Source organism: Maniola hyperantus, chromosome Z, assembly GCF_902806685.2.
Source record: "Maniola hyperantus chromosome Z, iAphHyp1.2, whole genome shotgun sequence".
In the NCBI taxonomy this organism is placed as follows: domain Eukaryota; kingdom Metazoa; phylum Arthropoda; class Insecta; order Lepidoptera; family Nymphalidae; genus Maniola; species Maniola hyperantus.
The window spans coordinates 1,610,328-1,637,356 of record NC_048564.1 but is presented as its reverse complement, the minus strand read 5'-3'; the positions used below and the strand labels follow the sequence as shown (position 1 = coordinate 1,637,356).

At 36.8% G+C, this 27,029-nt stretch overlaps 2 protein-coding genes and 2 long non-coding RNA genes across 9 annotated transcripts in view; 1 reads left to right on the top strand and 3 right to left on the bottom strand.

The window, feature by feature from the left end:
* The window catches only part of Sh (Potassium voltage-gated channel protein Shaker), a 345,233-nt gene that overhangs the window by 144,564 nt on the left and 173,640 nt on the right, over positions 1 to 27,029 (top strand). The window contains exon 1 of one of the 6 annotated variants that reach the window (XM_069508968.1): positions 11,816 to 11,954. The exons of 4 other annotated variants lie outside the window; for them this stretch is intronic. The gene's annotated coding sequence lies outside the window, so the exon portion shown is untranslated. Of the gene's footprint in view, positions 1 to 11,815; positions 11,955 to 27,029 lie in introns of those variants that run through there. One more of the 6 variants, XM_069508969.1, reaches the window with a different exon arrangement.
* On the bottom strand, positions 3,544 to 7,271 carry LOC138404574 (uncharacterized). The gene is made up of 2 exons (XR_011238465.1): positions 3,808 to 7,271; positions 3,544 to 3,721 (listed from the first exon to the last, which is right to left on the bottom strand). It is a non-coding gene; the product is annotated as an uncharacterized lncRNA (long non-coding RNA).
* LOC138404482 (uncharacterized) lies at positions 7,289 to 8,915 on the bottom strand. The gene has a single exon (XM_069508574.1). It carries the CDS (start codon positions 8,767 to 8,769, stop codon positions 7,384 to 7,386), a length of 1,386 nt encoding a protein of 461 aa, XP_069364675.1. The 5' UTR covers positions 8,770 to 8,915; the 3' UTR covers positions 7,289 to 7,383.
* LOC138404573 (uncharacterized) lies at positions 9,403 to 9,953 on the bottom strand. Its single transcript, XR_011238464.1, has 2 exons — positions 9,667 to 9,953; positions 9,403 to 9,580 (listed from the first exon to the last, which is right to left on the bottom strand). It is a non-coding gene; the product is annotated as an uncharacterized lncRNA (long non-coding RNA).

Here is a 27,029-nt window from a genome sequence, read left to right as displayed (position 1 = left end):
TCAGTTTCATTGTTATTATCAACTGTCTCAACAATGGTATCAACTTTATCGTCCTTATTATCATCCTCTTTAGGATTCTCTCTTGGCACAGACTCTTTTTGTCCCTCGTCCAGATATATAGGAACAACTGTGTCCTTTGTTACTATATTATCGTTATCACCAGGAAAAGTATTCTCTAAAAATTTAACATCTCTATATACATGAACGGTTCTCGTCTTTGGATCCATCAACCGATAACCTTTAGTGTTATTAGGATATCCAACAAAAATCGTAGGTACTGTTTTACTGTCCAATTTTTGTCTCTTTTGTTTCGGTATCAATCCGTAAGCTAAACAACCGAACACCTTAAGATGACTTAGATCAACTTTCTTTCCTGTCCATAACTCTTCCGGAACACCATCTGTTACAGCCTTAGTAGGACTTCTATTTTTTAAATATACAACAGTATTTACAGCTTCCGCCCAATACTTCTTATTTAAATTAGCTTCGCATAATAATGCTCTTGCCTTTTCTATAATCGACCTATTTGCCCTCTCAGCAACACCATTTTGCTCAGGTGTGTATGGGACCGTCGTCTGGTGCTTAATACCTTCAGACTTTAAAAATTTATCAAATAATCGATTACAGTACTCAGATCCATTGTCAGTCCTCAAACATTTAATTGATTTGTTCGTCTCTTTCTCTACTTCCGCCTTATATTCGCGAAATTTCTCAAAAGTTTGACTTTTATTCTGCAGAAAATATACATGTGTTTTCCGAGAAAAGTCATCGATAAACAGCAACATGTATCTCGAACCACTGAACGACGGCTCTTCCATCGGACCGCAAATATCGCTATGCACTATTTCCAAGATATCCCGTGCTCTAGTACCTTTGTTCTTAAAAGGACTCTTACACGTCTTACCTTCAATGCATGGTATACATGGTTCGATCAAATCGTTTTGTTTAAATTCAATTCCATTGACTAGGTTTTTTAACTTATCCATATATTTTTTACTCAAATGTGCTAACCTTCTATGCCAAAGATTCGATAAATTTTGACTTGACAATGTCACGTTCAATGACAAGTTTTGATTTTCTTTTAATTCGAAAATTCCACCAACATCCTGACATTTGACAATTTGTTTATCCTCTTTCGTTATGATACAACCTTTTTTGTTAAAATTCACAACGTAATCTTTTTCAGCTAGCTTGCTCACAGAGATTAAATTCATGGACAATTCGGGAACATGCAAAACATTATCCAATGCAAGTTCTGTATTTGCATTAATTTTTACATTAGCGCTCCCTTTACCTTGGATTGATAATTCTTCCCCATTTGCCACTCTTATTTTCTTATCCGCCTGCTTTTGATAATTGGATAAATTATTTACATCGTGGGTCATATGGTGTGAACATCCACTGTCAATGTACCAACTCTTCGTCTTAAATGGCTTCTTGTCTACTGTAGTCATGCAAATCGACGCAAAATTATTTACAGTTCTAATTTGCTTCTTTTCATTGCATTCTGATGCTTTATGGCCTGGTTCATGACACTTAAAACATTTAAAAACTTTCGACTTATTTACCTTCGAACACCTATTCGATTTCGATTTTTGGGAAATCGTGCCCGATTTGTTCGCCATCAAAACATTCGACGATGTATTTCCACTTGACTCATCTCGTTGTCTATTCGCCTCTTGTATCAATTTAGTTTTAATTTGCTCAAGAGTCAGTTTTTGTCCACTGTTGTCTACAGCCATTATAAGGGGATTATATACTTCACTCAACCCGCTCAGCATAATAGACACTATCCAGTCATCATCAATTGGAGCATCGATATCATTCAACTGATTCGACAAAAACATTATTTCCGAGATGTACTTCTCCATAGACTCGAAGTTCTCAAGTTTACATTGCCAGAGTTTCCGTTGTAACGTAATACGTCTTCCCCATCCCTTGTCTTCATAAGCTTTACATAGGCAATCCCAGACCTCTTTTGCAGTCCTTGCTCTATAAACATGCGTGAAGCAATCGGGTTCAAGTAAAAGACAAAGTGTTGCTCTTACTTTTGTGTCCACTTCTTTCGTTTGTGTACTCGCTTGACCTTCATTCGCTACGACCCACCACCAGCCTTTCAATTCAAGATAGTTCTTTACCTTAAATTTCCAATAGGCAAAGTTTTCTGAGCCTCGCAACTTTTCTATGTGGCCGCACAAACCTGAATTAGACTCATGTCTTTCTACCATGATTGAATTTTCAGAGCTTCTAGTTTTAGATGTGAAGGCCCATAACCTCTTTATGATTAGGAGGTGGATCGCCCAATAAATTCAATCTTGATAAATACATAAAATATAATTTATTTGATTAACAGAAAGACATTTCTTTTTCCAACGATAACGACAACTCACAAGTGACAGACTTACAAATATAGAACGCTATTTTATTCTTTCTTCACTTTAGATGTAATGAGTTTACATACAAATATATCACGTTCTAATACATACACAATTTAAACAATTCATTTAAAAATAAATAAATAAAGCACTCTGTTTTACTCTTTGTATACGGAACCCTAAAAACAATAAATGTAAAGTAGAAAATAAAATCTTCTTCTCTAACCCGTGGTAATTTCAAAAAATTGGTTTTATTCCTTGTCCACATTATTTAGGGAACCTCCGTGCAAAATTTCAACCTTCTAGGTCCAAGGCTCTGGGCTGGGCGTTGAGGAGTCAGTTAGTGAGTCAGGAATCTAAATATAAAAAAGGAAACTGACTGACGGAAGGTGAATGACTGACTGACTGACTGATCTATCAACGCACAGCTCAAACTACTGAAAGGATCGGGCTGAGGCATGCAAATAGTTATTATGACGTAGGCATCCCCTAAGAAAGGATTTTTGAAAATTCAACCCCTAATGGGGTGAAATAGGGGTTTGAAATTTTGTAGTCCACGCGGACGAAGTCGCGAGCATAAGCTAGACATTGAACAGACAAAATGGCATCGACTCATTGGTGCTTTAGCACAAATGCAACCTCAGTGACGTCTGGATTTTAAAGGGGTCGATCATTAGTATCTAAAAGATTTATTTGGTTCCAAAACCGTGAAAAATTTTGTTCGCTTGGGCATGTCTCGTCATTTATATCGATGGCTGCGTACTGTAACGGAATGTCAGCCGCTTATTTTAAGCAGGTTCACTGTGAGGGTCGAGTCGGGTTAACCACTAGGCTATTGCAGCTTAGTGTAGTTAATTAAACCCTGGTAATTTAATTTTGCAGTTTACTTATCTCCACTCAGTCCCCTCAGTCCCCTCTGTGGCTGCAGAGCACAAGCTGCATTAAAAACCTCTCGCTTGAAGAAAACATTGCGGTGAAACACGTACCGTATTGTATATTTCAGTAAAATAAAGCTTTGTATGATAAACTTTTCGACTGCAGCATTCTGAAACTGAAACAAATATTGTTCTCTCCAAATACTGCATTAGCATACTAAAGTCGCAATAAAGTCTGGTAATCATACTAGTTTTAAACCTGTTACGGGTTAGCTTCAATAATGCTACACAAAACTGTTTAAACTAGTTATTTATTATACAAACATGCACTTAGGCTAAGTCTTATCCTAGATTTTAGGCGCCAGGAGAGTTTTTACTAATTTTGTACCGGAACTCTGCCAAAACCAGACCTCGGCTAGCTGTATTCAGGGTTTGTAAAGGTCAGGGTCCAAGAAGGGCATTCCCGTGAGGCTACGACAATCGAGAAATCAACATTTAAAAACCACTATAAAGGCTAAAGTGATGCCTAACCTGATATTAATAACTGTGCAACTCACCCCTTCTGGAATTTGATGCAGATACATTATTTGCTAATCGCAAATTAATAAAGATTTCTATAAATCGTAAAATATCCAAAACTAACACAATTATTGCGTCACACACGCATTATTTCCGTAGGTACACAGAACGTCTTGTTGCGTTGTACAGCTGATCGGTAATGTCGTCAATCGTAATGGCCGACCGTGACCTTCAAACTTCACTATTTTATAGAACAAATTACAAAATATTAATTAGAGTCTAATATGATTTCGTCGGGATCGAACTCGGGTATCGCGATATACATTTTATACTTAACAAATATCATAAATCGTATGAAATCTTCCTTATCCATTATATTCCCCCAACCTAGGAAGAAAAAAAAATATGATCCCAACAGGATATATTTTATTTTCTTTATGCATCATCACGCCTAGATGCCTTTAAATCTTTGGCATGCCAAACCCCAATAGATTTGCCATAAGCGTTGTTCAAGTGAAAAACGTTATCCGATAATTTCTTTATTATTATTGCTTTCTCAAATTTCGGTGCTAATTTTGCCATAAACTTTGTACCTGCTTTAGACAAAAATTTAGTTCTTTTCCAAACCACATCGCCCACTTTAAAGTTTGCTACTTGCCGTTTTACGTTATAAAATCTGATACTTTTGTCATGTGCTGATTTTAGCTTCAGTTGTACTTCTTTGTACAACTCAGATCGAGACTTTAAGTTTGCTAAGTATCCTTCTGTATCAATTAGAAGTGGCTGGTCATTAGTAAATGATTGTATGCAATCAGATTTATTGGTAAGATTTGCTGGAAAGGATGTTTCTCGACCAAAAAATAAAAATGATGGGGTATATTCTGTAGTTTCATGCACTGAAGTCCGAATAGCATGAGCAAATTCCTGTAAATGTATGTCCCATTCATTATGCTTTTTAGAATGTATATAAGAAGCTATCATCGTACCAATGACTCTATTAACGCGCTCAGTGGGATTGCTTTGAGGGTGGTAGTTTGGGGTGTACCAAATTTGACTATCATACTTCTTTGCAAGTTCTCTAAATAAGTGTGAATCAAATTGCTTTCCGTTATCACAGATTATGGCCATAACTTTTCCAAAAAGCAGGAACTGCTTCTCTAAAATTTCACAAATTTTGTCGGCTTTACCTGATCTCAAAGGAAATAATAGTGTAAACTTACTAAATAAGCAGGTTATTACTAAAAGCATTGTATTACAATTTTTACTTTTAGGGAAAGGCCCCATTAAATCTAAAGATATTACCTGCCATGGACCAGTAACTGTTCTGTGTTGGCCCATATGACCTAAGGGTAATTTTTGTGAAACTTTGACTTTTGCACAAGTGTCACATTTCCCTATATATTGCCTGACTTCCCGTACCATATCTGGCCAAAAGTAAAATTGTTTAATTCTAAATAATGTTTTTCGTATACCTAAATGACCTGCTGTGACATCATCATGACAGTATTTTAACACATCCGTACGCAGAGATTTCGGGATAACCAATTTCCAATCATTAACTTTGTCAGGATATTGTTTTAAACAAATTTTCTTATATAGTAAACCCTCTCTAACCTGCCAGTCATGACTAATATTCTGCCCACTATCTATTTTAGCTACCATACTTTTATACCATTCATCTTTATGCTTATCCAAAATCTGTATGTTACTTCGATCTGAATCTGTAAGTGCATAAATCGACCTAGATAAGGCATCTGGCACTACATTACTTCTGCCCGGTCTGTGAATTATATCAAAACTAAATTGCTGTAGCTTCATAGCCCATCGCCCTAATCTACCATGCGGATCCTTCATCTTATGTAACGTTTTAAGTGCACTGTGATCGGTAACTACGGTGAAGTGTGTGCCATCTATATACGGTCTAAATTTCTCTATAGCGTAGAGAATACTTAAAAGTTCCCGTTCCGAAGTTGAGTACAATTGTTCGCGATTATTTAATTTTCTACTTAAATAAGATATTGGTTGATCGACATTGTTAATTTTTTGACATAACACGGCGCCTATTCCCTTACTTGAGGCATCACACTGTATTATGAAGGGTTTGGTGAAATCTGGACAAGAAATGACCGGTGTTGAAGTAAGTAATGTTTTTAGATTTAAAAATGCCTTTTCCGCTTCTTCAGTCCAGATAAACTTTTTAGTTCTTTTGCCTTTTGTCAAATCATGAAGTGGGGCAGCTATTAGAGAGAAGTTTTTAACAAACCTTCGGTACCAACTAGCAATTCCAATGAATCTCTTCAATTCTGTAATGTTTTTGGGTCTTGGGAAGTTCATAATTGCCGAAACTTTATCAGGATCTGTACGCAGTCCGTCTTTGTCTACAATGTAGCCTAAAAAGCGTAAACTAGGTCGTGCAAAATTACATTTATCAATATTTATTGTAAGACCAGCCTCCTTAAGGATGTCCATTACACGCTTTAAAATCTCTAAATGTTCATCGAAGCTTTCCGAGCAAATAACAATATCATCTAGGTAGGTCCAAACTTTACCTTCTAGAGCATGAAATAAAATATCCATTAATCTCTGTTGAGATTGTGATGCGTTTACTAAGCCAAAGGGCATAACTTTGAAATGAAAAAGACCCCTGCCCGGTATAGCAAATGCTGTTTTTTCTTTACTAGATTCCTCGAGTTCAATTTGCCAAAAGGCTGATTTTAAGTCAATTGTACTTAGAAATTTTGCATTTCTCAAATTATCTACAATGCAGGAGACTCTTGGTAGCGGATAAGTATCTCTTTTCGTAATTTTATTCAGCTGTCTACTATCTAGACAAAGCCTATTAGTACCATTAGCTTTTTTTACTACAACGATAGGAGAGCACCAGGGACTATGAGAAGGTTCAACTACGTCTTTTTCTAACATCTCATCCAATTCGCGTTCAATTTCTTTCCTAATGGCTGGAGAAAAGTTGTACTGTTTTTGATATATCGGTTTACTGTCCCCTGTATCTATATAATGCTTGAGTATTTTGGTTCTACCCAACCCTATACCTACGCATTTCCTTATTTCCTCAATAATGTCTAAAAGTTTTTGTTGCTGGTACTCGTCTAATTCTTCTTTGCTTACTAGAGCTGCCGTTTTGTCTTCAATGGAACTAACTACTGGTATTCCTTCTGGTGCTTCTACTTTAAACCTAAATGAAATTTCAAATATGTCAAAAAAATCTTTACCCAAGATCAATTGTTGAGACAAATCAGGCATGAGCAGCATGGAGACATAGTGAAACTGATTATTGAACACTACTGGCACATCAAAACCTTCATTTATACAATGATTAGCACCATCTGCCGTAGCGATGTGCATAGATTTTATTTTATGTGGCTTCACCCCAAGCCGTTTTAAAGTGTCCCCAAACTCTCTATTCACTACCGTACAAGTAGCCCCAGAGTCTAATAAACCATTGCAAATATAATTAAGAATATTTAGGCGTATATATGGCCTGTTATCATTATCCTTTTTTAATGTCAACTGGGATAGTGATTTCTTAGACATGAAGGTGTGAATAAAATCTAACCAGTCCTGCCACTCTTCATTATTACCTTTAGAGGAAAGGTTCAGTTGGCAGGTTTCCGACCTTCCCCACTGGCGTTTCCCTTACATGTGCAATCTTTTAAGGTTATACCGAAACGGCCGCAGCGGTAGCAAAATAACCTTTGTTTCGGTACAGAACATGACCGGAATAAATGACCAGTCTCACGACAATTCCAGCATCTCATGTTACTGTTAGGTTTATTATCTGTTCTATTTATGAGACTTACCTCTTTTTTGTCTATGTCAGTTTCTGTACTTGATTTGTAGGCTAAGTCTGGTTCTAATGCATTAACGACCGATTTCGGTTCCTGGAATTTGTCACAATTGATCTTGGTTCTTTCGATAATCCGCATGACGTTTACCAGATCAGAAATTGAGGTAAAAGTATCCCGACATACCGCCCTTTGGTAATACGGCTGCAGATTTTTAACTATAATCATTAATTTTTCAGTTTCCGAGATTTTATTAGGAAGCCTATTGAACATATTTTGCATTACCGCAATAAATATAAGTACTGGTTCATTCTTTCCTTGAGTTCTCGCTTTCGCCTCAGTTAGTAATTCTTCCTGATAGTAGGGTGACTGGAAAGTACGCTTTAATAACAAAACTAATTCGTTCCAGTCCCTCACAAATTCTCTATTCGCACGAAACCATATTAACGCGTCCCCTTTAAAAAAATCGATTGCATGCTGCCATAAATCATCGTGTGTCGCATGCCTGGCATCCTTTAGTTCCTGTACCCTTTCAATGAAGGCATTGACGCTAAATTTGTTGTCACCCGAAAAGTGAACACCCCACTGGCTTATCGGTACTAGCTTATGCTTACGCACAGGTTGAACTTCATCAACTAGAAGCTTGTCTTGCATAACGTTCGAGGTCGGGCCTGCCTTCTCTTCGGAAGTCTGTTCATCTATAAGGTTTAAAATTTTTTTACTATCCTCCCCTATAGAATTATGCAAGGCCTCTCTCATTTCCGGAGTTATTTCGTCCCCATCTTGCATGTCATCCTTGCCTTCTAGTTCCTTTAATAGTATGGATGTTTTATCTAAGAGCGCGTTACGTCTAGCCTTCTCAATTTCATCCAAAGGTATAGCCAAGTTTAATCTATTTACTACATGAAATAAACGTGAAACTAACCGCTTATAAAGCTGCTTATCTGGCTTTTCTTGTATCTCGGATAGATAGCACTTAATAGTGCTAATCTTTTTAGAGCATGTATCTAATTCCGTACTAGGGCTATGTACAGATTGCGGAGGTGTTTTGAACTCGTACGACACTTCCATTGAGCTTTCAGCCTCCAACATGTTTTTTAGGATTTTTCTTAAGGCCGATACTAACCCTGGTTGAGTATATCCACGACACGCGAGTTCGAATTCGACTTCATCTTTTAACAAGTATTGAGGATCCATGGTTGGAAGCAATTCAAGAAAACTTAAGGTGAGAAATACAATGATTATTGCGTTATTTGTTAGCTGATACTCGTATATGGCTGCACAATTTTCCAAAACGAGTTATCATATGCCTTACCTAAACTAACATCTATATATAGATATTTACACTATTACCTTAAATACTACACCTTAGAAAATATTTACAGAACATCTATCAGTAATAATCCTTAAGCCTTATAATTAAGTATCTAAGTGACAAAGAATAAGATTATTTCCCAATATTAACTATTACTTAATTAACTTTTTACCTATCTGTTCAATGTGACAACCCTGCATACAATAGTTATTCATGATAATATGTACATTTTTCTTCAATATTACGTAGCTATTACAATGCAATAACGGCAGGTAAGAATCGCAAAGCACGGTGTAGCACTATCTTAATTATTAAATAATTCCCGTTGTGTGTGTAATCTTGCAAGACATGAGCGCGCCACCGCGAATAATAATATTATCCTGACGCGGGTACCGCCGTCCACTAAATGTTACTCGCTAAATTATATTGCGAATGGGCTAATATTAATGCAAACCCTTTAGTTTTTAACGTTGGGCGCTATTTGTTACGGGTTAGCTTCAATAATGCTACACAAAACTGTTTAAACTAGTTATTTATTATACAAACATGCACTTAGGCTAAGTCTTATCCTAGATTTTAGGCGCCAGGAGAGTTTTTACTAATTTTGTACCGGAACTCTGCCAAAACCAGACCTCGGCTAGCTGTATTCAGGGTTTGTAAAGGTCAGGGTCCAAGAAGGGCATTCCCGTGAGGCTACGACAATCGAGAAATCAACATTTAAAAACCACTATAAAGGCTAAAGTGATGCCTAACCTGATATTAATAACTGTGCAACTCACCCCTTCTGGAATTTGATGCAGATACATTATTTGCTAATCGCAAATTAATAAAGATTTCTATAAATCGTAAAATATCCAAAACTAACACAATTATTGCGTCACACACGCATTATTTCCGTAGGTACACAGAACGTCTTGTTGCGTTGTACAGCTGATCGGTAATGTCGTCAATCGTAATGGCCGACCGTGACCTTCAAACTTCACTATTTTATAGAACAAATTACAAAATATTAATTAGAGTCTAATATGATTTCGTCGGGATCGAACTCGGGTATCGCGATATACATTTTATACTTAACAAATATCATAAATCGTATGAAATCTTCCTTATCCATTATAAACCCTTACTGCACCACCATGGTATAGTCTGTTCACTAATAGAGAGAGAGCCAGCGGGTGCCAGACCTTCGTTATTTTATAAAAGCTGAAAGTTTTTCTGCGTATTGTCCCCAACACTGGGAGGAACGTTTGTTTTTGGTAAAGGTAAATCGGGTGTAAAAAATCTTGGAATAGTATTAGAAATCACGTCATGCATTGCCAGACACTTGTCAGACAGCTTTGAGTGCATTATGGAGAACTTTCAGCTATGCAGGTATCCTCACGGTGCTTTCCGTCACCGTTAAAGCAAGTGATATTAAATTACTTGAACTACACATAACTCTGAAAAGCTAGAGGTGCACGCCCGGGATCAAACCCCCGACCTCCCGAATAGGCGAGGCGGACGTCTTAACCACTAGGCTGTCACGGCTCGTACATACGTATACACTATACACATAAAATACCGGCAGGTAAATATCTGTCTTGTTGAAAGTTTTCCTGAATTTATCCTCGAGGATAACGGAGTCGGAAAATTATTGAAATGGATTTAGATTGCTATAAAATCAAACTTTCGTACCAAAAACCGGCCAAGTGCGAGTCATACTCGTGCACTGAAGGTTCCGTACCTACTAGTCATATTTTATCGACATTTTACACGATAAGTCTAAAACTACATGCTTAATATATGCATAAACATAAAAAAAATCCGTTTTAGAATCTACAGCTAGAGCCCTTTCATCATTATCATCATCATCAACCAATAGACGTCCACTGCTGGACATAGGTCATAGAGCCCTTTCATATGGTATAAGTAATCTTACTTTGAAAGTTAAAAATACTAATTATTTGTTCATGAACACATTTTGATTTTTTTGTGGGATGTAACCGCAAATTCACGGTTATCAGTTTTTTTTCTTTATTTGTGCAATAAGACCTACCTACCTGTCAAATTTCATTATTCTAAGTAGGTCAACGGGAATGACCCTATAGGTTTTCTTGACAGACACGATAGACAGACGGACAGACAGACTCACAACAAAGTTATCTTATAAGGGTTCCTTTTTCCTTTTGAGGTACCGAACCCTAAAAATAAGTGACTCACACAATTGAAATACCTACCAGTAATCTTCTTATGCTACCAACAGCGTCATACTATCGTCTACGCAAAGTACAGAAATCCTTTGTGGGGTGGAATTATATACGCTTCTATGATATGATTCCGAAATAGTTTTTAGATTTGCTATTGCATAAGCAACATTTGTTAAGTTGCAGTTATTGTAATTGACGAATTTCTAAATGACAAGGTTGAAATGGTCGGCTTTGCTGCTGTAAGTGTAATAGTTACTACATTGTTTATGTATTGCATAGTTACATAATTGCATTTTTATTTAAAAAAAAACTGCTCAGGTAAAGTAAGAGTTTCTTGCCAGCTGGTCTCATTAGAATCTGTTAACTATTCCGAACCGGTGCGGTGGTAAAGTCTTGACATACGAGTATTAATAAGAGGTAGGTACTTGCTGTACTTCATGAAATACACAAATTCATTTCATTTCGTTTCATTTTATTTCTGTCGATCGTTTCGTGCCGCACTTCGATTCTAACCGACTCGGTGGTGCAAGGTGTTGATGTATACTAGTTAAGTAAGTGTTGTGGATGGCACGGTCGCGTGGCCCGCGCGCTAGGCGGGCGGGCGGAGCGCGAGCGTGCCGCGTGCGTGCGGGCGGGCGGGCGGCGGTGCGGCAGGGCGGGGGCGCGCAAGGGGGCGCTGGGGGATGCGTCGTGAAGCGGGGCAGGCGCGGGTTGGCGCGTGCCGCAGTAGCGTGGAGGCGCCGCGACCGACCGCCCGCCACGCTCCCCCAGCCGCAGCGCGCCCGATGAGCGCGGTCGCGCACGGCGCACGGCCGCACGCGACTCGTACCCGCGTGGCCACTTCTCTGGTCGTTCCCGTTCGCCCAGTGCCAAACCGTCAGGTTCATGAGTTTAGTGCAACTTTTTGGAGTTTCACGGACAAAGCCCGCCGAGTGCCGGCAATCATTGTTGCGCCTCCCGCCTCTCGCTTATTGTTACGAAACTCAGTCTTATTCTACCGCTCACTTGCGCTACCATCATTTCTGCATTGCGAACTGTCATAAAGTAGCTGATAATTACAGAAATAATCTAAATAATGGAGGTATAACAGTAGGTACGTTAAAGCAAACGTCCAGGTACCGTTGCGGTAAAAGTAGTTCAGTTAAGTTAACTCTATCATGCGCAAAAACTTCCGCTAAACGACGGCTTTCTCAACATGCAATAGCTGTCATACCTGTAATAAACGGGTTACAGGCAATTTGTTACATTAAATTTAGTTTGCGGTATCATTTGAAATGCCGCCAAGATATCGGCAAAAAGCAACATCTAGTCGCCAATTAATGTCACCAAATGCGCCATTAAAAGCAAAGATAGTCTCTACATACATTTTTATCTATATTTTCATTATATTCTTTTTCATTTTTACAAAACTAACCTTTTGTGGTTTCGGTTGTATAATAATGACAAGCCGATCATACTAATACTTATTACGCTAGACTTGCGATGGCCGACCTGTTTTTGAAGTAACTTCATTATCATTATTTTGGCGCTGATAGCAGTAGTGAGCGCCATGTGAGCGTACTCGGAACGAAATGTTAGTAACGAGACCTCTGTCAACATACTGTCGCCATGAAAACCATGTGACATAAACTCCTAACTTCAATTCCCGGTACGCTCGGTGGGGTGCTTCGAATCAGCACAAAAAATAACTGTCATTTTGTTTGGCTCAGCTTTTCCAGCTTGTGTCTGTCCATTTCAGTGATGACGACCTTAACTATCTACCACTTTATTGCAAAATTATTTCTAATCTCACGGTTCTGGGATATTTATCATAGCCTTGCTAGATGTTAAGTGACAATTCAAGGAATTTAAAATCTAACAAACAAACTTGTATGAAATTCTGAGCTGACGACAGTCCAACTAAAACTATCCTAGTCTAGTATTATCGTTTTATGAATGATGGACATACCTACAACAATAGCTAAAGTGACATAGAGTTGGCTTGGCGACGCGCACGACTTGTAGGGTTGCCAACCGTACTATAATAATATGTAGTATTGTACTTTATTTCGATTCTACGTACGGTGTAGGTACGGTGTGTTGAAGAAAAACAGGGATCAAAAATACTATAGGTAGGTATTTCAGTTGGATGGTCTCTCTTTTCTTTTAACTAATAGATCCAACAATAAGTAAACGAACGAACTTTCCTAACAAAAGCATTACAAATAAAAAATAAATCTGTAATTTTATTACCGACTATCTTATGCTCACGACTTTGTCCGCGTCGACTATACAAATTTCAAACCCTATTTGACCTCCTTATGGGTCGGAGTTTCAAAAATCCTTTCTTAGCGGATGCCTACGTCATAATAGCTAACTGCATGTCAAATTTCAGCCCAATCCGTCCAGTAGTTTGAGCTGTACGTTGATAGACAGTCAGTCAGTCAGTCACCTTTTCCTTTTATATATTTAGATTAAATTAACAAGAATTTTGTAGTAATCGATGACAATGGTTTGAAATACATGTTTTTATTTGTTTTGTAACACTAAATTCAATTTAAAACACCTGGTTTTCTTATTTTGAGAACTGTGAGAAACAGTTTTTTTTTTAAATTGTATTCTTTTCATAAAATACTTGTGAATTTCGAAGCGTTGACTATAATAATATTATGACTATTCATGGAATCAGGAAGCTTCTAGTACGTTAAATTTGTTTGACTATTATATAGGTATATAGACTCTTTATTTTCTATAGCTTATTATGAAAAATTTTAATCATCCGAAAAATGTTGGCAGCCCTAGTCTTGTGCGTAGGTAATGGTGGGGGAGCCCAAGAGGGGATTTTGGGATTTACTCGAGCACGTCAGATTAAGACAAGGTAAGTTAATTAGATGCAGAAAAGTGTGCATTTCACTGATCTGACAATTTTGAGCGTGACCTAAGGAAATGGGAGAGTTACAAAGTTTCAAACATCGGCCATGACTTTTGGTTGCGCCCAAATCCTCAGTTTTTTGAATAGGAGTTACTTGAGGATTCACTTAACATCCCTTCTCAATATCTGACGCGCTCGATAAATATTTTTGGGTCTATTTTCTTTTTTCTTTTCTTTTTTTAAATTCATAGACTCGCGCTTGGCTGCTGGAGCGCCCCCTTCTACACCTTCATACGACCACCCCCACCATGCAAACCGACAGATAAATATTTTTGCGATAAAAAAACACATGGGACGCATTATATACTACTATTAATATCTAAAGCACTCGAGTATTTCTTTGTGACTTTTTTTATCATTTTTGATAACCTGTACGCGCTCTCCCCGCCATTGAAAGGGGTTACATCATAATATAACCTTTTTTTCTTTTCTGCACCTAATCTTTACAATCCAACAGGTCCCCATGACGCTCGAGTAAATCCCTATTTAGCATCTTGGGCTCCCCTACTATAATAATTATTTATTGGAAACTGAACAAATTAGGGGAAATGCTTACGATATGAAGTGTTGGTTGTAGTACAAAATCCCAGGACCACCAGACCTTACGTAATTTCGGAGAAACAAAATGTGTGGTGTGGAGTAGTGTTATTATGTACTATTAACGTAGGTACGCATATCTGATAGCTTGTGTCGACCGCCAATTTATAGGTATCAGCTGCTAAAGGCACCTACAGCAAAAAAAAACATATTCTTAGTTATAGTCCGAGTCATAATTTTTAGGGTTCCGTACCTCAAAAGGAAAAACGGAACCCTTATATTATAACACTTTGTTGTGTACAGTGTGACCTAACCATATAAGTAATATCTATATAATAGCCCATAAGTACACATACATATTGTATCTGAATGCATTCATTTAATAAATCAGTCCAAAACCAACGCTCGGGTCGTACGCTCATTTCCAACACCTTGTCCCAACCTTAGAGTTGTCTGTCTGTCAAGAAACCTATAGGGTACTTCCCGTCGACTTAGAATCATGCAGGTAGGTCTTATAGCAGGCATGAGGGAAAAATCTATATTTAATAACGAATTAATCTAAAAATATTGCTATTTTCAAATTTCAAAGTAAGATTATTATACGAAGTGGGGTATCATATGAAAGAACTTTACTTGTACATTCTAACACAGATTTTAGTTTATTTTTATGCATAATAGTTTTTGATTTATCATGCAAAATGTCGACAAAATACGATTGTAGTACTGAACCCTCAGTGCGCGAGTCTGACTCGCACTTGGCTGGTTTTTATATTATGACTCGGGAAATACAAATAAAAATCAGCACTTAAACTTTAAGGAAAGTGCGTAATTTTTTTACGTATCTTTAGCAACTGATCTTTAAATTGGATGTCGGTACAAGCTAACTAATATACGCACGTTAAAAGTACACACTAAAACTACTCTATGCCACACATTTTGTTTCTCAGAAGATACGTAACGTCTGGTGGCACTATGGTTTTGGGCCATTGGTTTGAATTGCACGAAGCTAGAGACTAATGTAGGTTACAGACATATTTAAATACTAGGTATACTTATTGCTCTATAGCTGACTAGGTACCTGAGCTTGTTATGTGAACCACGAAAACACATTAGACTTGGAAAGAAGGTCACTAAACTCATTTCCTATGTTATTGATGTGTTCATTTTTAGGGTTCCGTAGCCTTATAGATTCGTCATATCTATCTGTCCGCCTGTCTGTCCGTCCACAGCCACTTTTTTCCGAAACTATAAGAGCTATACTGTTGAAACTTAGTAAGTAGATCTATTATGTGAACCGCATTAAGATTTTTACACAAAAATAGAAAAAAAAACAACAAATTTCAGGGTTGCCCATACTTCGAACTGAAACTCAAATTATTTTTTTTCATCAAACCCATACGTGTGGTGTATGTGTGGATAGGTCTTCAAAAATGATATTGAGGTTTCTTATATAATTTTTTTCTAAACCGAATAGTTTGCGCGAGAGACACTTCCAAAATGGTAAAATGTGTGCCCCCCCCCCGTCCCCCCCCGTCCCCCTGTAACTTCTAAAATAAGAGAATGATAAAACTAATATCGTGCAAAATGTCGATAAAATACGATTGTACTACGGAACCTTCAGTGCGCGAGTCTGATTCGCACTTGGCTGGTTTTTATTTATTTCCTAAATAAGATTGTTATGTTGTTATCTATTTATGAATCTACTAGCTGATGCCCACGACTTCGTCCGCGTGGAATCATGTTTTTAAAAATCCCGTGGGAACTCTTTGATTTTCCGGGAATAAAAGTAGCCTATGTCACTCTCCAGGTCTTTATCAATACCCATACAAAGATTCACGTCAATCCGTTGCACCGTTGTGACGTGATTGAAAGACAAACCAACAAACCAACAAACAAACATACTTTCACATTTATAATAAGGGTACTAAGGGTATGTCTGTTCATTAATCTTTAAAATACATTATCTTCGTTTAAATTACAGCTCTCAGTGTCATGAATCAACTAATGTTTGTTCACGACTTCATCTGAGTGATAATTATACTACAAATGCGAAAGTTGTTTCTTTGTTTGTCCTTCCTTCACGCCCTAACTAAGCAACCAATCGACTGCTCACTCAGGTAGGTATAAGGCCAAATTGCTCCAAATTCCAGCGTAATAGCTCTCAAATTGGTATTACGCTGGAACCATGTCTCATTCACATCGAAATGACGTAATTTTGACGTCATTTGACGTATATTTAAGTAAAAATACAACCATCATCTCGAAACTTCAGTCTAGTGCTGACGTCACTAAAATGGCGGCTACGCGCATTAGCAATTTGCGGTACTTAGATAGATAGCTTTCTGTATTTGGTGGGCGAGTAGCTTGCGTTTAGAAATACCCCGCGCCAAGAATGCTTTTCCTAATTAAAATGAGCCTTCATCCAGTTTGAAATTCATGCAAAGGCAGTGGTCCGATCGCCGGCGAGAAAACGACTAACTATCGGCGATTTTCTCTCTCAAGAAACGCACAATAAATGTACATTCCGTGTAAACGAAGGAGATGCATATATCGAAAGTTGCTCTCTGACTGTTCACACTGCCGGCGACGATTCGCTTTACTAGTATTGTCGCTGAGCGACGAGCTTTCAAAAATAAACTCTCTCAGCGATATTCGTTCAGCGATGCTCGCTCGCTTGAACACGTATAACGCGTGCGTAGGTTTGCACAGGACTGAGCGACCGCGGGCGAATCGCGCGACTAATCGCTCGTGGCACTTGCACACTCGCTTATATCCCGCCGACAAAACTATCGAGACTACACACTCGCTTCCCGCTGATCGCCAACTACTTTAGTATTTAGTTCTACTTGTTTCTCGTTCATCATCGGCGGTCAGACCACTGCCTAAAGCTGATTAAAGCAATTTAGTCAGACAATTGTAATTTAACTAGTAAACAATAGTTTTAGTAATAGCTTGCGTGTGTACCAGTACTTATCCTTAATTCCGCGTATTGCTAGGTATGTATTTGAACAGTGTTTCCATTTACTTTTACTGGTTTGACCTCCCTGGCACAGAGGTAAAATAAATAAATAATAAATAAATAATAAATAATAAATAATAAATTTATTCATAAGAATGCAGGTGACATAACATGGTTATAAAATTAGTTGGCGAGCCTTATGCATTCTACCTTAGAATATTGGTGTATGAATATTTAAATATTACATTACAGTTAAATTTTTAAAAACATGTAAGTACATATAAATTACAAAATCTTTAAAATTATATAATATTCAGAAAATAAATTAATTAAGTCATACAAAAACAAGAGAAAAAAAATAGAAATAATAACAGTCATTTAAATTTTACATGTCATACAGAGGGGATACCTAACTATTGCACTACAAAGACCATAATTTATTTCAGTCATCTAATCTAAGTCATCAGATTTACATTATTTAGATATTATTTTAAACAAATTATTTGAGCTCATCAATCAAAAATTCCGAGATGTTGTAATAACATTTATTTATAAGCAGCTCATGAGTTTTCCTCTTGAAATTATTTATAGTAGTGTTTTTGTAGTTGTCAGGAAGTTTATTGTACACAGTTATTGCCATATAGTGTGTACTCTTTTCAAACATCTGTAGTCTTTTAGGAGGCACAACTAGTTTGTTCCTTCTCTGAGCTCTACGAGTAAGTAAGGTAAGTAAGTAAGTCTTAGAAACGAGAAGACCTGTTAGGCTAACATGTGCACCACGAAAAAATTTTGTCTACGTATTTACTCGTCTTATTTGTAAGAAGAAACACGAGATAATGCGTAGACAAAAATTTTCTCGCGGGGCGCATGTTAGGCCCTCTGGTTTCGATTTACGATTGGGTCAATTTGTAACCGCATTCCGAACCAGTGGTAAATTAAAATAGTTGACGATTCAAAAGCACTTGTAAAAGTTTACTAGAATATAAATATATTCTATTCTATTCCATTCCATTACATTGCATTCCATTCCATTCCATTAGATTTTATTTTATTCTAATTTCTATAATGGTTTAGGATTGGTTTGATGGGAGGCCACCGACACTAAAGACTCCGAAGACAAGAATGATGCCGTGTAGAAAATAAATATACCTGTACCTCGGGAATACGTCTTCCAGTTAGCTCGATAATAATCCACGGGTCACTACGTACGTTCCTGCAACCCGCAAAAATGTTAAATCTCCTTTTTGTTATCAAACGTAACCTTTATTAAACTATAGGTAACTTTCTTTCTTTTCTATTATAATTAACATTAGTTTTCACTATATAAAAGAAAGCTCAGAGTCACTCAGCGGGCGATGGAGCTATGCTTGGAGTTTCTCTACGAGATCAAATCAGAAACGAGGAGATCCGTTGGAGAACTAGAGTAACCGACATAGCTCAACGGGTTGCGAAGCTGAAGTGGCAATGGGCAGGGCATAGTTCGTACAACCGATAGACGTTGGGGTCCCAAGGTACTGGAATAGCGACCTCGCACCGGAAGACGCAGCGTTGGAAGACCCCCCACTAGGTGGACGGACAACATCAGACGAGTCGCAGGGAGCCGCTGGATCCAGGCGGTGCAAAACCGTGGCGTGTGGAAGTCCCTACAAGAGACCTATGTCCAGTAGTGGACGTCTATTGGTTGATGATGATGATGATGATGATATAAAAGTTGAAAAACATCAAATAATAGTGAAGGTAAAATGTTGTAAGCTATTAAAATATTGTAAAATTGCAAATATAATATTAGAATGGATTACGTTTTGAATGTAGCGTGTGTGTACTACGCTGCGTAGCATAGCGTAGATATACTACGCTGGTCCAAGTGGACTCTGTACCCGTAGTATAAGATTTTACGTCTCACCAAACGTTGCTATTAGAATTCGAGAGTCGAAACACAATAACATCAAAGTAAAATGTACCTAAAGAGATATTTATTCCGAATAATCAAAAAGTTATCACTTATATAAAATCTCTTTACTATCCATCGATATAATAATATATAAGTCAATGTTACTCTCATTGTTAGCTCTCATCTGTAAAGTTGTGTTTCTGATATTGTATTTCTTAATAAAAACACAAAAAGTTCACTTACTAAAAATAGTAGTAAAAAAACCAGCCAAGTGTGAGTCAGGCTCGCGCATCGTGGGTTCCGTACTTCAGTCGTATTTTTTCGTCATTTTGAACGATAATTCAAAAATTATGATGCATAAAAATAAATAACAATCTGTTAGAATGTACAGGTAAAGCCCTTTGATAGGATACCCCACTTGATATACCTAGTTATCTTACTTCGAAAATTAAAAATACTAATTTTTAGTTCATGACCACAATTTAATTTTTTGTGTGTGATGTAACTCTAAATTCACGGTTTTCAGATTTTTCCCCTTATGTCCGCTATAAAACCTACCTACCTGCCAAATTTCATGATTCTAAGTCAAAGTGAAGTACCCTGTAGGTTTTTTGACAGACCGACGGACCGACAGACAGACAGACAACAAAGTGATCCTATAAGGGTTCCATTTTTCGTTTTGAGGTACTAGAGACCGCACCATAAGCGCACGTAGCAGCATCAGAGTACAGTACGCTTAATATAAGATTTTACGACGCACTAGCTTTGCTAGAATTCGAGAGTCGAAACACAATAACGCCAAACTAAAATGGACCTAAAGCGACTTAAATTGAAGTCAAAAATTCAATGCCACTGGTTATATTTTCGCAACGTTTCAGCTTGGAGCGCTGCCTGTAGATGTGTAGACAAACTTGAGTTTTAAAACAAGGTGGTTAAGATGCACTTTACTATAACGCACGAAGTATTTTGACACTCGAATACTATCAACGTTAGTGAGACATAAAATCTCGTACTAAGCGTACAGTATAATAATGCATACCGTATTCTGATGAAACTGCCTAAATACTGCAGTGCGTCGGGCATCTTTGCTGACGTTTGAGTGCCCGTTTATATCGCGACTAGCTGATCCCCGCGGCTTCGCCCGCATGTATATAATATATATATGAATAATAAAATAAAACGCATGTAGGAATAATGTAGCTTTCTATTGGTGAAAGAATTTTCAAAATCGGTTCAGTAGTTCCAGAGATTACCCCCTAAAAACAAACTTAACGACATTTCCTCTTTATGTAATAGTATAGAAGATATGAAATGGGTGTACAAATTGCCCGAATTATATAGCTGATGCCTAAGACTTCGTCCGCGTGGAATAAGGTTTTTTAAAAATTCAGTAGGAACTCTTTGATTTACCGGGATAAAAAGTAACCTATGTCACTCTCCAGGCCTTTATCTAAACCCATGCAAAAAATCAAGTCTATCTGTTACGCCGTTGCGACGTGATTGAAGGACAAACCAACAAACAAACACACTTTCGCATTTATAACAAGGGTACTGATACTTGCACTATTATAACATGTAGGAGCCGTTCATATAGTAATACTGTCGGTCGTCTGGAAGAGGCATTAGTAGGAAATTTTCAAGTAAAAGGAATCCGGGTTTTGCGGTAGAGCATTAGAGCGTCTCTCCGATAGCACTTTTCTTTTAGAAACATAATGTCTCTTTGATAAAAGAGTGTTTGGTGCACCGCACTTTGAATTTACTGTACTTAGGTTGCATTCGTAACTTTTGTTATAAAGTTAAAAGTGCCTTATTCGCGAATATTTACTGTTTATGGCAAAGGATTTAAACACATAATAAGACTTGAACGTTGATTGGTAATTTAAAAATACCAACTGCGGTTTTCTTCTTCTTCTTCTTCTGAAGAACTGCGGTTTTACTGCTCACATTAAATTGTACAAAAGCAAATGATGCTCGCGACTTCATCCGCATGGATTTAAGTTTTTATAAATCGCGTGGGAAGAGTTCCCATTTATTTATTTTTTAAATATTTACCGGGATAAAAAGTAGCTTATGTCACTCTTCAGGTCTTTAATTATACCCATGCAATAAATTACGGTAATACAACGAACAGACTTTCGCATTTGTACCTAATAATATGGGTAGGGGGAGGTAGTGATTAAAGACCATCCTAAAAAATTATGCACTTTAAACTTTTTCTCAAGAAAGCCATTAAGATTTTCCGCCATCTTTCAAGGTATTATTTGTTCTCATCGGGAGCAAATCTAATGATGTCGCATCAATTATTCTGCGTTCCCTTGCTGTGTAGAGTGAATACCGAAAACATTTCCCGGACCGACGATTCCTTTTTATTATGTAAGCATTGGTGTACGGGGTATTATTATACAACACGGTTCACGTAAAATCTGGGCTTAAGGTAGGCCAGGAAGGTCAAATACCATTCAAATTGAAATATAATTCAAAACGAATCTATATAGCTATATATATTGTATAAAAGGACAAGGAGACCGACTGGCTGACTGATTGACTGACTGATCTACACGTGACATCGCACAGCTCAAACTACTGGACGGATCGGGATGAAATTTGGCATGCAGATAGCTATTATGACGGAGACATCCACTGAGAAAGGATTTTTGAAAATTCAATCCCAATAGGGATTTGAAATTTGTATAGTCCACGTGGACGAAGTCGAGGGCATAAGCTAGTTTATTTCATGTAAGCAAATCGAATATACATCTCATCATCTCGCTCTACATGAAATAAACTATTAGTGTATGCTGATGCTACTAAAAAGGGGCTTAGCATTTACTATTAGGTACAATATTACCAATTTCGTATTTTTTTTTAAATAAATCTGGTATGTAGACGGCTTAGGTAAAACTTGCTTTCTTGCCTGTCTATTTGTTTGTCTGTTCAAAACAAATTTTATACGTAATCGATTTTAAAAGCATTCTGTTAGCTATACCTACGTAATTATTATATTTTGTAGCCCTTTTTGAAAACGTGGTATTAAAAAAAATTATAAATTATTTTTACTAGTTTATACCCATAACTTAATCCGCGTGGACTACCCAAATTTTGAACCCTCATGTTATCCCTTTAGGGTTTGAATTAATCTACGTCATAATAGCTAGGCATCTGCATACACTACCACTATACAAAAAATCACGTCATTTTATTACTACAGTTCAAGACCCCTATTACAGCCCGATCCGTCCAGTAGTTTGAGCTGTGTATTGATAGATCAGTCAGTCGGTCAGTGAGTAACCTTTTCCTTTTATGTAAGTAATTAGATTTCAAAGAATATATAAACCGAGCATCACACAGTCTTTCTGCTGCTAGGCTGACGGAAAGTGATCATAAATGTTCTGAGATAGGACACCTTTGTTGAGATGTCTTCTTCATCGTGTTATTCTGTTCTGGGTCTTTTTGCACTTAGATGCCGCGCCTAGATGCTCTATTTACTGTTGTTTTAGAGTTTTTTTTTTAAAGAATATTAGCCATGTTAAATGACTAATATTCCCTTTACCTCTCCAACTAAGCGTCAAGCTTGTGCTAGGAGTAGGTACGACAATAGTGCAACGGGCGGGGTTTGAACCGTCGACCTTTCGGTTTTCAGTCCACTCCTTTACCGGTTGAGCTATTGAGGCTCTATATGTAATAGTTTAAAGAGATAAGCCAAATAATTTCTGGCAAAAATTTAAATAAAAGAAACAAAATCGCGTCTTACAGCTCAAGTATAAATAAGTTGTTTTTGGCTTAGAATATTAATGGGCCATTATGGAGTTGTATTATAACGACCTCCCCTGTATAATCATAAAAGCTTGCCATTTGCATTTACCGTAAAGTGTATGAAAAGAAATTCGGGGCAATTGATTAAATCGCTCCCTAGTATTATATGCGTTGAACTTTATGTTAAACTTTGTAATGGGTTATATGCCATAATATTATGATTTTGTTGTCCAAATATAAAAGGAAAAGGTGACTGATGCCCGGTTTCTGAGGTACTTTTAACGACGGTTTTTCTTTTCAATAGCCCTATTGAAAAGGCTCCCACTGAAAACCAGCGCTGCAGCTTGCTGCAGCATGATGCTGAGTGGGAGACCTATATTTGGTCACACGTACTCGTATATATATAGTATATTTTTATTATTATTATTTTTTACTTATCAGTTTAATTATGTAGCTAGTACTTAATTAGCTTTTAAGGTTTATTGTAGTATTGTGATCAAATAAAAGTTTTCTTTCTTTCTTTCTTTCTATTGGTCCGATAACCCAAGACAGTGCGCTTCTGAACAACGCAATGCAAGATAAACTCCGTTTAAACTTAACTGACTAATGTGCGCCGTTTATAGATTCCATAAAGTTATTTGACGTTTCATCTGTCAGTAGGTAGTTCGTGGATTGCGTATTTTTAGATTAAAAAGTATTTTATTAATAATAAGTTGTTCATTACTTTGCAAAAACAGTGTTTAGCCACTTATTTAGCATAGAAAAAAATACTATTATTAATAAAACTGGTATTGATGTTGAAAGGAAAGAATAATATTATGCATTTCAAACTCGATCCCTGTAACAGACCCATCTAGCGACAGAATAATGAACTGGTTTTTTTATTAAACCCACACCCCTTTTGTTTCTACACGGCATCGTACCGGAACGCTAAATCGCTTGGCGGCATCGACAGATAAAATCTTTAAATTAATCGGGGTATGTGCCCGCTTTCTACATTATAATAATAAGTATACACTAATCTTGTATTTCAATCCAGCAACCGATAAGTATTTTTGGGTAAAATCTATTTTTCCCGGTTTTGAACATCTAATTCAGGAGTGTCTGATTAAAACCCAATACTTCCATTTAAGGCCCAATTTCGGCAACGGTCACGTTATCCGAAAATACCTATGCTAAGAATAAAACTAACCGCTACATTTACACTTGGATCAATACGTTTCACCAATTTAAATACTTAGATTAGCTATTCTTTGAAATAGCTTTTTATAACATTAGTAGTTTATAATGGGTATTATTCATCCAAGTTTATAATAGTAAATGTCAAAAACTAAGTAATCTTCTATCTCTAAATCTTTAATAAATCTAAATATCATCTAAACCACCGCAACGAGGCAGGGCGCCCAGAACGCTGGCAGCGTAACCTCGTTGAATGGCCAGACTAATATGCTGACCGAGGTAGCTGTAAAATTAATTAAAATTAATCTTAGGTTAAATATTTGGTGAAATGAAAATTTGGTTATCAGAGAGTAACGTACGACTTTATCCAAGGTATAAAATGTATTCCATATTAGTGAAATTGGTCCTTAGTAGTTTTACAGAAACAGCAAATATGGTTTATAAACACGTTTCATTACGGCACAGTATTTAAAATAAAATTATTGGTTTTTTCCGAATTAGATTTTCGAAGGGGATTTTTACTATATAAATTTATTGATTTTTGAAACAAACCGTATGAAGTATTTAATAAATTTTAATATTTTCGTCACGATCAGAACCAAAAGTTTTTTTTAAGAAAATTGAATTATTGGTTTTTGATCAGACTCTCCTCAATTTGTTTAAGTAGTATTCGTAGATTTGGTAGATTTGACACGTCTCAGCTAGGAGTCGCACGGTTAGTTGAGTACCAACCTCACTCAGTAGTTTTGTTTGCAATGACACCGTCCTTTTATTATTCGACTCTCATGAGAACAAAAAATATAATATTATTATCTTTTAGCCGATTTTTTATGATACCATTCAAAATAATTAGAGAAAAAAGAAAGAAATAGTTTTGTGGTAGCAAAAACACTTTTGTACAAATAAAGAATTCATAGTAATATTTTTTTAAACAATATCACTTACCCATAGAATAGTATTACCCCTTAATTTTTACCGGTTTTGCCGCAGCATAGTACCGTAACGCTAAATCGTTTGGCAATAACATGGCAACAAAGCAAGGCCAAAGCCTTCCTCTAGGAAATAAGAAAAAATTTATGCAAAAGCTGGCTTCAATATTATATCAGATTTAATGACACATTTATTAAACTAAATTAGTAACTGTAGCTAAGCAGGGCTATTACAAAGATGTATTTTTTGAAGCTAATAAATTTACTAGTGCTTGAACGTCAGTGTGAATAAAAACGGGCCGAATTAAAAAACCACCAGAACCACCTCATTTTTGGAAGTTGATTAAAAACGAGTCGCAAAGTGCATTTTTTTTGTTAATAATGACCCCTCTTGGTCGTTGGACACATTTACTTGTTACTTGATCTTACAACCAAGCCTTTCAAAATAGTTTTGGTTCATTTCCTACTCTCGAAGTAATAATTCAACCAAAAGCTGTCAGTGCCAATTTCAATGCGCTTACGGTCCAGAGAACAGTGTTAGGTTAGTATAACATACATAGCCATATTTTAATGTGTAGAATTGAGACTTGAGAGGAATTTACACTATCCGGTTTTTTTTTTTAAGAATATTAGCCAAGTTAATTGCTCACTAATATTCCCTTTTCCCCTCCAATTAAGCGTAAAGCTTGTGCTAGGAGTATAGGTACGACAATAGTGCAACGGATGGGATTTGAACCGGCGACCTTTCAGTTTTCAGTCCGCTCCTTTAACCGTTGATCTATCGAGGCTCTATATATATAGTGATTGTCAGAGCTGTTCGCACGAGAAAGACACGCGTAGTTAACGCGTGTTCTAATAAAAGTCTTAATGAGATGGATGGATTGCGCGGAAGATCTACTAAAAATGCGAAGTTGACATCGTGGTTGAAGAACATGAAGAACCAAACTTAATGGAGAACAGTTGTAGTGAAGGCCACAACCCACAAAGGGTTGTAGCGTCGAAGGAAGTAAGTACATTACATGTTTTTTAAGACTCGTATAGTCTGATTTTTGAGTCCGTAGAATTATAACTAATTCTGTAATTATAATTCTAATTCTTCTATAAAACTTGTAAATGAATAGAGCAGTATTTTGATTTAAAGTGACAAATTTCATTAATACCAATGTCGAAACAATAAATAAAAAAAATTTACAGGCCAAATTACTTTAAAGAATTTCTCGTTTTAGAGAAATCTAAAATTCCTCCAGGAATTTATTTCCTCCTTAGGGATCTTCTTAGGGATCCTGTCAACGTAAAAAAGGCTTAAGCCGCACTAATATCCTATTAAGCCTTTTTTACGTTGAGAGGATTTAGGGTAAAATCGAACTTAAGTTAATCCTGTGTTAACCCATCTAATGTATAAAATGACAACTGTCAGAATTGCACCGAATTAAAAATCAGACTATAGTAGGTGTCGTTACAAAGTAGACATACGTTAGTTACTTAATGTCAATAATAAAACGTTGAGTTACTGGCTACGAGCAAGCTACGAGCTGGCTACATTGATCGTAGACATGTTAAGTTCGTAGTTAACTTTGTTACGACCACGTATCCGTTCTACACGCTTGAATAAATTTCGAGTCCATTATTATATTGCAAAACATTTTTTACTGCATGTCTTATAGAATAGGCATTTTTATAGAAGCTAAAGAGCCGTAGGTACCTAATAGCTTAGTGACTAAAACGACTGCCTTCTATACGGGAGGTCAGACGTTCGATCACGCACCTCTAACTTTTCGGAGTTATATAAGTTTTAAT